General features: G+C 50.9%; 1 protein-coding gene across 1 annotated transcript in view; it reads right to left on the reverse strand.

Moving 5' to 3' along the window:
* Nucleotides 1-1,542: 1,542 nt before the first annotated feature.
* Nucleotides 1,543-12,790, reverse strand: part of LOC138492821 (involucrin-like) — a 195,853-nt gene continuing 184,605 nt past the window's right edge. The window contains exons 3-5 of the mRNA XM_069620171.1: nucleotides 2,759-3,671; nucleotides 2,195-2,551; nucleotides 1,543-1,862 (exon numbers count right to left, since the gene is read on the reverse strand). Of these exons, the coding sequence (XP_069476272.1) occupies nucleotides 1,543-1,862; nucleotides 2,195-2,551; nucleotides 2,759-3,671 (1,590 nt within the window). The remainder of the gene's footprint in view (nucleotides 1,863-2,194; nucleotides 2,552-2,758; nucleotides 3,672-12,790) is intronic.

Here is a 12,790-nt window from a genome sequence, read left to right on the forward strand (position 1 = left end):
ATGGCGGCATCAAACAGCCAGAAGAGCGAGGTCAGTATCAGGGGTGAGCCAGTGGCCTGCAAGAACATGCCAGAGTTCCATGCAGTCATCCGCCGGCTGAGAACACACGAGGCAACACACGAAGCATGACAGGACACATAGGAAAAACAGCTGCATCATTTGCTGGACGGGGGGGGGGGCTCATCGCCATGCAGCATATCCTGAAAGTGTGGACAAAATGCTAGAGGAAAAGAGACTGGGAGTGCTACATAAGGGACAAGTTGCAGGTGGCATCCGACAAAAGAGTCAGACGAATGAGGAAGTTCCTCGGGCCAGGCAGCAGGGCTTCGAGCCGCTATGTAAAACCGTGCAGCGAGTTCGGCAGGCGCTGGCGGTGGCCATGGTAGTGCATGGCGCAAGGCAACCATCCAGTCACCCTCCATCACCCGCCTGGAGCAATCTCTCACCAGCATCCCATGATGCAGGCTGGCCTGCGTCTCCATCCTCGCTCTCCAGCAAGTCGTGCCAAAGGAGGTGCTGCAGATTAGCTGTGCTGTGGGCGGTGTGTCTGTAGTGTGCCAGTGTATCGTTCGGGTGAGGGTGTGCTTGGAAGGCTGGGCCATGCGCTGCTGTCTTGCTGGGGTTGTTGGGTATGCTCTGCCTGCGTGACTTGTTTGCCCGAGCTGGGGTATTTGTGTGGCTAGGGTGGGGAAGGAAGAGCTTTAGGACAGGTGTGTGTGTGTGCTGGGGTTATGGTACACGGGTAAAGTGAGCAATGGAGAGTTCGGGTCATAGTGAATGCAACACAGTGTGTGTGTGCCAGGGAAATGAACACATACAAAGAAAACGTATGATCTTCAGGGTTTCTTTAGTGCAAAATGTGCAAAGCAATTGTTTTTTCAATTGCACATAATGATTTCTTGTCAGACTGGTCTAACGTTCTGGCGTGTGAGCCACCTATCAGAGGCGTCCTGCTGTCCAAGTGGACACTGTTGCTCTGCCACCTCCCGGTCACTGTCTGGATGCTGCTGCTCTGCCACCTTCCGGTCACTGTCTGGTTGGATGCTGCTGCTCTGCCACCTCCTGGTCACTGTCTGGATGCTGCTGCTCTGCCACCTCCTGGGCACTGTCTGGATGCTGCTGCTCTGCCACCTCTGGCCACTGTCTGGATGCTGCTGCTCTGCCACCTCCCGGTCACTGTCTGGATGGATGCTGCTGCTCTGCTACCTCCTGGTCACTGCTTGGATACTCCCAGGCACTGCCTGCAGGCGTAAGCTCTACCACCTCCTGTTCACTATCTGGATGATGCTTCTCTGCCACCTCCCGGTCACTGTCTTGATGCTGCTGCTCTGCTACCTCCCGGTCACTGCTTGGATACTCCCGGTCACTGTCTGGATGTTGCTGCTCTGTCACCTCCCAGCCACTGTCTGCATGCTGCTGCTCTGCCACCTCCCGGCCCCTGTCTGGATGTGCTGCTCTGCTACCTCCCAGTCACTGCCTGGATGCGGAAGCTCTGCCACCTCCTGGCCCCTGTCTGGGTGCTGCTGCTCTGCCACCTTCCGGTCACTGTCTGGATGGATGCTGCTGCTCTGCTACCTCCCGGTCACTGTCTGGATGCTGCTGCTCGGCCAACTCCCAGCCACTGTATGGATGCTGCTGCTCTGCCACCTCCCGGTCACTGTCTGGCGTCTTCCGGTCACTGTCTGGATGCTGCTGCTCTGCCACCTCCCGGCCACTGTCTGGATGCTGCTGCACTGCTAATCCCAAGCTATTGTCTGCATGCTGCTGCTCTGCAACCTCCCGGTCAATGTCTGGAATCTTCCGGTCACTGTATGGATGCTGCTGCTCTGCCACCTCCCGGTCACTGCCTGGATGCTGTAGCTCTGCCACCTCCCGGCCACTGTCTGGATGCTACTGCTCTGCCACTTCCCGGTCTCTGTCTGGACGCTGCTGCGCTGCCACCTCTCTGTCACTGTCTGGATTCTGTTTCTCTGCCACCTCCCGGTCACTGCCTGGATGCTGTAGCTCTGCCACCTCCCAGTCACTGTCTGGATGCTGCTGCTCTGCCACCTCCCGGGCCACTGTCTGGATGCTGCTGCTCTGCCACCTCCCGGTCTCTGTCTGGATGCTGCTGCTCTGCCACCTATCGCCCACTGTCTGGATGCTGCTTCTCTGCCACCTCCCGGTCACTGTCTGGATGCTGCTGCTCAGCCACCTCCCAGGCCACTGTCTGGATGCTGCTGCTCTGAAACCTCCCGGTCTCTGTCTGGACGCTGCTGTTCTGTCACCTCTCGGCCACTGTCTGGATGCTGATGCTGTGCCACCTCCCGGTCACTGTCTGGAATCTTCCGGTCACTGTCTGGATGCTGCTGCTCTGATGCCTCCGGGTCACAGCCTGGATGGTGTAGCTCTGCCACCTCCCGGTCACTGTCTGGATGCTGCTGCTCTGCCACCTCCTGGGCCACCGTCTGGATGCTGCTGCTCTGCCACCTCCCGGTCTCTGTCTGGACGCTGTTGCTCTGCCACCTCTCGGCCACTGTCTGGATTCTGCTTCTCTGCCACCTCCCAGTCACTGTCTGAATGCTGTAGATCTGCCACCTCCCAGTCACTGTCTGGATGCTGCTGCTCTACCACCTCCCGGGCCACTGTCTGGATGCTGCTGCTCTGCCACCTCCCGGTCTCTGTCTGGATGCTGCTGCTCTGCCACCTCTTGGCCACTGTCTGGATGCTGCTTCTCTGCCACCTCCCGGTCACTGTCTGGATGCTGCTGCTCAGCCACCTCCCGGGCCACTCTTTGGATGCTGCTGCTCTGCCACCTCACGGTCTCTGTCTGGACACTGCTGTTCTGCCACCTCTCGGCCACTGTCTGGATGCTGCTGCTTTGCCACCTCCCGGTCACTGTCTGCAATCTTCCGGTCACTGTCTGGATGCTGCTGCTCTGACGCCTCCCGGTCACTGCCTGGATGCTGTAGCTCTGCCACCTCCCGGTCACTGTCAGGATGCTGCTGCTCTGCCACCTCCCGGTCTCTGTCTGGACGCTGTTGCTCTGCCACCTCTTGGCCACTGTCTGGATGCTGCTGCTCTGCCACCTCCCGGTCACTGTCTGGAATCTTCCGGTTACTGTCTGGATGCTGCTGCTCTGCCACCTCTCGGTCACTGCCTGGATGCTGTAGCTCTGCCACCTCCCAGTCACTGTCTGGATGCTGCTGCTCTGCCACCTCCCGGTCAATGTCTGGAATCTTCTGGTCACTGTCTGGATGCTGCTGCTCTGCCACCTCCCGGCCACTGCCTGGATGCTGTAGCTCTGCCACCTCCCGGTCACTGTCTGGATGCTGCTGCTTTGCCACCTCCTGGTCACTGCCTGGATGCTGCTGCTCTGCCACCTCCCGGTCACTGTCTGGATGCTGCTTCTCTGCCACCTCCTGGTCACTGTCTGGATGCTGCTGCTCAGCCACCTTCCGGTCACTGTCTGGAATCTTCTGGTCACTGTCTGGATGCTGCTGCTCTGCCGCCTCCCGGTCACTGCCTGGATGCTGTAGCTCTGCCACCTCCCGGTCACTGTCTGGATGCTGCTGCTCTGCCACCTCCTGGTCACTGCCTGGATGCTGCTTCTCTGCCACCTTCCGGTCATTGTCTGTATGCGGCTTCTCCCCCCCCCCCCATAACTCCCACTGGTCACTGTCTGGATGGTGCTATTGCAGGTCAGCAAAGGATGACAATCTCATCATCTTACTAACAGAGGCTTTGCTGGGGGCGGGCGAGGGGCAGGGGGCTATCGGAGGGGGGTGCTGAGAGGGCTATAGCCGCAGGTCTTTTGGTAGTAGCCCCGGATAGAAACTTAGGGACTACAAAAGCTAGCTCTGAGTCCCGACAGTCCCGACATTAGCATAGCCCCGGATTTTTTCCATATTTAGCAACACCTGGGTTCTTAAGGTCTGTGTTATTACAGTGCCCCACCGGTACGATGCAGGCACTGGAACCTGGCATTATTCAGGAGGACGAATGCCCACTCTGTGGATGCACAGGTCCTAATATGCACCAGCTGAACCTCTTCTTCATGGTGATTAAGAGACCTGTGTGGCTGTCGGTGAGTCACCTGCTACATTAATATTATTGTTATAATGTGGCCTGCAGGAAGGTTTTGAAATGTAAGCACGCGCATGCGGTGACTTGGTACAGCTGCTTGCATCCATCCTTATTGCCTCTCAGAACAGATGTCCAAGTCCTTGCCATGTCCGACCTGGACAAAGGAGTCCCAGATGACACCTTGGCCGCACTGAAGGCTGTCCACTACCCTGCAGCAGATCTCACCACAAGACTAAGAAAATTCAACCACATCACCCGCAAACACACCAACACCATCGAAGGTAGTAAAAAATCTGGAGTCCTAATGGACAACACCCTAACCCTGAAACCACAAATAAATGCAACAGTGAAGAAATGCTTTTTTCTCCTCCACACGGCAAGAATAATTCTACCTTTCCTCTCCTTCATGCACAAAACACTCACTATCGTCGCCCTAATCATGTCAAAAATCGACTATGCAAACAGCCTCTACCTCGGAATACCAGAATACCTCCTGAAGAAACTGCAATGTATCCAAAATGCAGCGGCAAGACTACTCAAACTATCCAGAAGAGACCACATCACTCCAGCCCTAAAAACACTACATTGGCTCCCAGTAAAACACGCATCACCTTCAAAACAATGTGCATAACGCACAGGGCAATCAGCGGACAAGGAGCAGAATTCCTACAAAGGAAAATAACAGTCTACAAACCAACGAGACCCCTCCGATCAAGCAACGAAATCCGCCTGGAACTCAAACCATACCTTAAGAAAAAACTTGGAGGCACCTCCTTCTACCACTTAGCCGCAAAAACCTGGCACAACATCCCAAAAGAAATAGCAAACACCCCAAGTCCAGCCAATGGACCCACCGGGCTGAGGCCGCATCACTGCTCTCTTGCACTTTTCCTGCTTCCTCCCACTAACTCAACCTCCTCTCCTCTTTCAGAGCCGCCAGAGCACCAGGGGATCACTCCGGTGGTGATAGTGCGTGGTACAAATGTCCTTTAACATTAACATTAACATTAACATCCTCAAGGAGCTACACTAGCTACCCTTTCAAGCACACATCATGCTCAAAAGGCCGTCACAGCCAAGACACCACTCTACCTGGATAAGAAACTCGCCATTTCCGTGGGCCAGTGCACCACCAGAAGCCAGTGCATCGCCAGGCTGGAAACAAAGAACTGCGATAGGGGAAAAACAGGAAAAGGGCATTTTCCTGCTAGACACCCTGTCATCCACAGCATCACAAATACACCTATGAAGAAACAGCCCACTGTTCAGCCTTCTTTCTATGATGTTTTACCTTTGGCTTGAACAGTGGTCACTACCAGTCTTTTTAACTGAAGGCTGGCGACAGTGTATGTACACTGTCATATGATATGATATGGCATTTATAACGCGCCTATACACAAGTGTTTCAAGGCGCGACGCAGCAGGGGAGGGGGAAGAGAGGGAAGACAGAGTCAACGATCCTACTAGGCCAAGTGTCATTCAGATCATGCAAGTGCAGGGGAAGGGGAAAGGGGAACGTGCAGGGGGGAAGGAGGAGGGGCAGTGCAGTATATAGGATCAACAGTAATAATAAATGGAATAAATAAAACAGTAGGTAAGAAGTGGGGCCAGCTTGTTGTGGCACGTGCAGGGGTAAGTGCAGACATGAAGTACCAAGAGCTGGTGATAGATTACAACAGGTGCTCCAGGCAGTTACACAAAGCTAAACACAATGGGCCTCATTACGACTGTGGCGGCCATTACCGTTCATACCGGGCCACCACATTACGAGTTCTGAAGCGGGTCCCGCTCTGTACCCCCGGCCAGACCAGACGTGCAGAGCGGCACCCGCGAGCAGAACAGGATGCTAACAACGGACCCGTCATTAACGGGTCAGTTGTTAGCACCCTCCTCATTGAGCCCTATGGGGGCTCAAATGGGAATGGGGACGTGCCGGGTTCCGAAATTGGGATTTACTGGGCCCTCAAATGTTGTAATGGCCCAGTAAATCCCATTTTTCGGTGTTGCCCAAGGATTATAAAAGCTGCAGTAGACCTCCACAGCTACTGCGCTAACATTTGCCATTGTAATCCCTGCACACATCTTATCAAGGTCATTTTACTGTAGCCCTCACTACGGCAAGCAGAACGGCTGACGACTTGCTGCAATAGGCTGCGAATGGGCTGGTTGGATCTTTGAACAACATAGACAACTAACAGGGGACCTTGGGGGTTCCCCCTTGAAAACTAAGCAAAAAAGCCATGGTAAACTCAGACTTGTGGCACGGCCCATCTCGACATCACAACCTCTCTGCTCTTCTCTAGATGTTCACACATAGTAGAGGTGGGGAGGCCAGGGAATGGATCGGTACAACTGAGCAAAGGGGGGGAGGTGGGCTAGCCGTGCCAGCAAACTCCCCCACAGGGCACAGACCTAGTATCCTGGCAACCTAGCAACCTATACCTGATGACCTGCCCCTACCCCCAAATCCTTTACAGCACAACCAGTGCCGGATTAAACCCTGTGGAGGACCCAGGCAGTCGAAAGTGTGGGGTCCCCGTCGCAAATTATAAGAATGGTAACACAGCGCAGTGCGTGGTGCAGCAGCGCAGCAGCGCGTCAAGGCCTCTGCCTTCCCGGGGCCCCTAAAAGTAGTGGGGCCCATAGGCCTTGCCTACTTGGCCTAATGGATAACCCGGCACTGAGCAGGACACCCGTACCTAGCGTTCCAGGTTTGGAAGGTATGGCACAGCGCGATAAAATGATTTGCCCAGGATCAGACACACTTCAATTAGCAGGTGAAGTGGAAATTTGACCCCAGTTTGCACTTTAGAGACTTGACCACATATCTTCGCAACAGGGTTGTCTTAACGTATGGCTTTAAAGATCTTACCAGTACTTATGCTATAATAATATATAATCTTTTAACATTTATATAGCGCTACGAACCCTCAGGTATCTGAGCGCTGCTTATTTTTACCCACGGTGTGTGGTGCTAAGCAAAAAAGATGATGATTCTGGCTCTGCTTTCCTAAATCCTGGATGAACACTACAATGCACTGTAAAAGACAGCCTAAAGGAATCTCTGTTGTGCATCTGTACTTTCAAAACTGAAATACACACAAAAAACGCTTGTGTCATCGTCACCTGTGTGTAGTCAGTGTTTGCCACAAGCATGCACCTTTCTACAGTGCTTGATCTGAACGAAATGAGAGGTTCCCCAAAATAAGAAACCCTTTTTGCGTGTTTTAATCCAGAAGTCCCGATGGATAAAAAGAAAACAGTTTAAAGAGGGAGTTATTTCATAATCAAGTTTGATTGTCTTGGAAGAATGCACACATGCAGTGATCAGCTGCAGCTGTGTGTGGATGGGGCTTTCAGGCACAAATACAGCCCGCCCCTTCTCCTCACCCTGCGTTCACACACCGAAGGACTTTTCACTGATAATGGTGTGTTCCCCGCTCACTGCCGCTGCTGTATTTTAATGCACAGTTAACAAAAAGGAGACATGTTCTCAAAGCCTCCCGCTCTATGTGACACCTCGGTGAAGGATGATGACATTAGAGGCAGGCAGAGCTGCAATGCCTCTGGCATGGAAGCTCTGTGATGGGGGACAAGGGGGGGGGGCTTTATATCAAGCACACGCTGCCCACCCCTAGCAATTCAGTTACTTCAATTAAAAGGTGGCAAACAGGTTGGGCTCGGCTCGGGTTTTCCATGATAGTGACTCGACAAGCCAGTCGGGCTCAAGCCAGACACTGGGCCCAAGCCCACGGGCCCGCCATCTCCAACACAGAGTACACCCACAAGTCTGCCCCCTCCGATGCCCCCTCCGATGCATCACACTCTCTGGTTTCTCCCTCGCTCAGTCAGGTGGACTCTCATGCCCTCAGCCAGTTGGTACGGCTTCCCCGCCCCGCTTTTCCCTCCCATGTCGGGTTCTTTCTTCGTAGGCCACCCTATGTCTGTCTCCTTGCGCTAGATAGAAGCGTTATCACCTACTAAACGCTTTTTCTCTGTGCTGGCACCCACATGTGGAATCCCCCCGCACCCCTCCCCCCCCACTATCTTCCAGACACTGCTGACCATCTACAGTTTCGAAGGAATCTGGAGGCATTGCTCTTTGATTTCTGAGTGAGCATTGTTTTCCTCGCCTAACAATGGCTAATAGTGCCTTGATGCCGTTTTGGCCTTAGCTGCGCACTACACATCTAGATACAATACAATACTACTTCAATCGCATTGGCTTTCCAAACCGCCTTATGCAAATATTCCTGTTGTTTGGTCTAAACTGAAATAATACTCTGCCCAAGCTGTCCTGGTAGGGTTTGGGCCACCTTCTTCGATGTATAAGCAACTTTTAAATCTAACCATGACCAAGTAAGTATATATTTCTGTATATGTCGTGTACAGCATGAAGCTATTTATGAACCCACAGAACACTGCATAAATAGCAGATACAGTAAAAGGGCAGAGACAATAACATGGTTAGACAATGGGTGGGGGAGACTATTCAGGGTGGGCCTGGAGAGAGGGTATACAGAAGGTTACAGGATAGGGTCAGGGGGGGGGAGACCCAGGCTTCATGATTCATTACTAATGATTTATATTCCATATATGGGCAACGTTCTGTCCAGTGGTGGAGGTGTACCAAAAAAAGTAGTGGAACGCCGCTCCCGACCGTTCCTGCTCACTTCGACCACTGGCTCTGATAGCCAACGAGGCTGGCCTGTGTTTTACAAAGTTATATTCATCGAATAAAAAAGTAAATGAACAAACTACAGCCAGGGGAGGATACATTCTGGTCATTTTCTGTATGTGATTGAAAACTGTTTGCTGATCAAACCTGTCCTTGCTTTTGGGTTCTGGAGCAGAGGAACAGCAGATTCAGCAAAGGAAGGGCACACGAAACCCCACAGGAAACACGTGGCACGAGGCAAATCTTCAAAACGTGGCACGGAGGGAGAAAGGCAAGTGATACAAGACGCGCCTGCAAATGTTCTCGAAACAAAACCACTCCATGAAAAGATACTGTAACCGACCGAACGCAGGGAGGTGCTCCCCCTGCGGGGCTTGGGTGGGGCGCTCTGTGTCAACAAGAAGCAGATAGACGTGTTTTTAGCAACCTGGTCTGGTATCACACCTGAGAACACAGATACAAGGTTGCTTTCCTGCACACGTGTTTACACCGAAATGCTGCGGTAGGTATCCGCGGCAGGTGCGGCTCCACACCCGCGGATACCCATTAGCCATCAGATGGCAGACCTAAGGCAAAGGGACCCACCCGTGGGCTAAAATGACAGAGGGCCCCAGGGGGGTGGGCCATGGGGTCAGAGCATAGAGAGGGCAGAGTTTCACAATGATGAACTTCAGGGGCAAATGCTACATTTTTTTAAGTTGTGTTGTTTTTTTTTTTTTTACAGTTTTCTGTGTTTGGGGGTCTGACTCTAGCTGGCGACAGCTGGGCCTTCTCGCCAGGAGTTGCTGTGAATGACAGTAATATTGAAAGATCCAGCCTGCAGCTAATTGGAAATATAGGGTTCTGGGCAATGGGAGGGGACATGACAGGAGGTGATATCACAGAATAAGGACCACTTATCCCCTGTGTTCTTACCCCACACACTTGAAATGTCATTAACCATCATAGACTTAAAGGAGTGCACCTTTTAATCTCAAAACATGCCCGGGGTTACCTTTCTTTGTGGGTGCTGCGTTTGGGACTTGAAAGACCCCTTAACTCCATCCAATCGCCTCTACATCTCCTTCAGCTCCACAGGGCCCTGCTGCAGGGAAGTGAATGGGAATGGAGCAGGAACAAGCGCAGGATGGTGAGGGAGAAAGGTAGAGAAGGAGCAGGTGTCATGAACAGTGACGGGACAGGAGAGTGGAGAATGAAGGGGGGCAGAAGTCTGAGGGGGAGAGTGAAAGTGAGGGAAGGCAGGAGATAAGGTGATTGAACGAAGCCAGATGAGGGTAAAAGGGTACACGAGAACATAGAATGAAGGGGGTAGGAGAATGGGGCAATGGTTCATGAGGGACAAAAGTGAGGGGACATGCAGGGTTAAGAGGATGAAGGGGAGGGGACATAGAGAGCAGGGGGTTCAGGAGTGTAAGGGGAATGGGGAATAATTGAGGGAGAAAGGGAGAGCAGGTGTGTGAGGAATGGGGAGTGGAGTGGCATCAATGAAAAGGCAAATGGTGTGTGATGTGGGTCAACAGGGGAGGCAAAAATGGAGTGCAGGAAGGCAGGTAAGTTGTCCGGACATTTCATCGAAAAAAATTTGTCGACAGGACATTTGGTCGACGTAATTTTGTCAAAAACCAAATGGTCGCATTTTTTTTTAATTTATATATATATTTTTAAGGTTGTAGTTTAGGGAAAAAAAGGGTTTTTTAGAAAAAAAAGGGGTTGGGGGGACCCCCCCAAAAAAGGGGGAAAAATAAAAAAAAAAACAAATTCGACCATTTGGTTTTCGACCAAATTGGTTCGACCATTTGTCCAGTCGACCAATTTTTTTCGATCAAATGTCTGGTAACCGGCAGGCAAGTATACAAATAGCAGCAAAATGAGAAAGAGAGTGGGATCTTCATAACAAATAAACCTTTGGCAGAAATCGAGAAAGAAAAAGGTAGGAGGATTAGTGTTAAAAAAGAGCAGGAAAGAGTGGCACAGTAGAGAGGAAATTGCTACTAAAAAAAGAGGGGGCAAAAAGACTGCTGTGTGGGAGAAAAAGGAAGCAGGAGAAAGAGGAGTAAAAGGGGAGCATATTTGTGATGTGAGGTTGGCAGGTGCTTGCCCTAGCTACCCACCTATACACAGTTGCAGCTGCAATAGATAAATGAACAGGGAAAACATAAACATTTAGGTCATATTGAAATGGGCCGGAAAGATCCACATGGTCGACGGAAATCTCCTTTGTTCGAGTTCTCCGTGTATATAGAGCTGGCAGCTCAACAAGCCCAGATGAAACCCAAGGTTGGGGATCAGGCCTGTATTTGTCTTTAGGGTGGCCAACCATCCCGCATCTTGCGGGATTGTCCCAATTTCATGTGCCGTGTCTCGCACAGAGCCAGCTTTTGCAGTAATAAGCCCTGACTGTTCTCCTCTGGCGCAGGATCAGCTGTCCAAAGCCTTGCCAGCTGACACTTTTCCTGTGACAGCTAAAAGTGCAGGGAAGCACAGCACTTTTCCCACTGCTCCCCCCAGAGCCCCAGGTTCAGATTTGTGGCAGCCTCATTTCGATAAGCTGATTATAGGTTGATGACCCAGACACAGGGGACTCTGGGTAAGGACTGTTGTCCCATAAAAGGCGCGATTGGGAGGTGATAATAAATGTAAGGGGAGTATAACGCTGCTTGCTGTGCAAAATAATGGCAGATTACTGTATATTGAATTCTTTTTCACTGGGGAATACCTTTTCTAAAAACAAACGACATTATTTTTAGGACCACATTCCTTTGCAGGCTGTTACTTCAACTGTGTGTTCCGCGTGGTAAAAATAAAGCTCTACATGTCTTTTTGCTTGACCTGTTTATATAACAATGTATATAATGTCAGGTTGGTTTCTTATGGGATTTGTGTACTTTTCAAGGCATTGATAGAAAAAAAAATATTTTGTTTTTTGAAGCCTAAACCTTAAAACATATTTATGTAACCTGTCACTGGGAGGATATATAGTCAAGCACTTAAATCACAGCCTGGGTACAAATACTGATTTCATCACTTTCACGAAATGGGTGTTCCTTGGCAAATTATTTAATCTCACTGTGCATGATCTGCCGACATTGGGTGTTGTTAGAAGTGTTTTAGTTTGCAATTGTTGGTATGAAGAAAAGCCTTCATGGTTTACTAGACTATTGAGCTGTTGCACATTCACAATAGTGCATATTCATGTATTGCACAGCACATGATTCTCTTGGCTTACACTTAAAAACGTCTTTTAATGTCTTTAACAATTGTGTCCGAGAGTATTGAAGAATGAGGTCACTGCTTGTAATGTTATTTACTGTCACATCGCTTCTGATCATGTCAAACCATATCTTGCAACTTAAGGTTCTGCAAAACAATTTCTGGACCAGTCCGTAAGACAAATGAGAACATATCAGTGCCTTGCAGGCCTAACAGTCCCACAGTTTTGTGATTCTGTTGTTCTGTGTTCAAGAGCCTGTGGGATATGGGCCCCAGCAGATTCCCCTATTCTGGCAGTCTTACTACACAGCAACATATTTCTTTCTTTCATGGCATCACATGTGCACCTTGCCTTGTGTGCATGTTACAGGCGGCCCTTTGCTGGCTGCTGTCAACTTAATGGAAGACTTTAAATGTGTGCTTTGCAGCAGGTGACAGACTGCCTTTGATAACATACAGCATCTAGCAGTGTTATTGCCTCTTTGCCTTTTACTCTGGTTTCATCTGCGTTAGCATCTTTCCGGCAGAGCAATTACTAACTTTTCAGTGGCAGTTTAGTGTTTTAGCTCCCCTCGGGATGCCCGCCCCTAAAGAGCAGTTCTTTGTATCCATTCTTGTTTAAGCAACCCAAGGGCGCTACAGACTGTGTCCACCCCTCCAACTGTAGGCAATGGGGGGTGCAATCACATTGAAATGGGCCCCCACAAGCCCTGACAAATGTTTAGCTGGGCTCTGTGAGCAAGCGCTAAGACGGCTCTTTGTTGTTCCACTGTGCCTGACTGCCAGCAAGCAGGGATGAGGGTGTGTGTGTTGTGGCTGATGTGAGGAGATTGGGAA

The sequence above is a fragment of the Ambystoma mexicanum genome, chromosome 10, assembly GCF_040938575.1.
Source record: "Ambystoma mexicanum isolate Mex_15411 chromosome 10, UKY_AmexF1_1, whole genome shotgun sequence".
In the NCBI taxonomy this organism is placed as follows: domain Eukaryota; kingdom Metazoa; phylum Chordata; class Amphibia; order Caudata; family Ambystomatidae; genus Ambystoma; species Ambystoma mexicanum.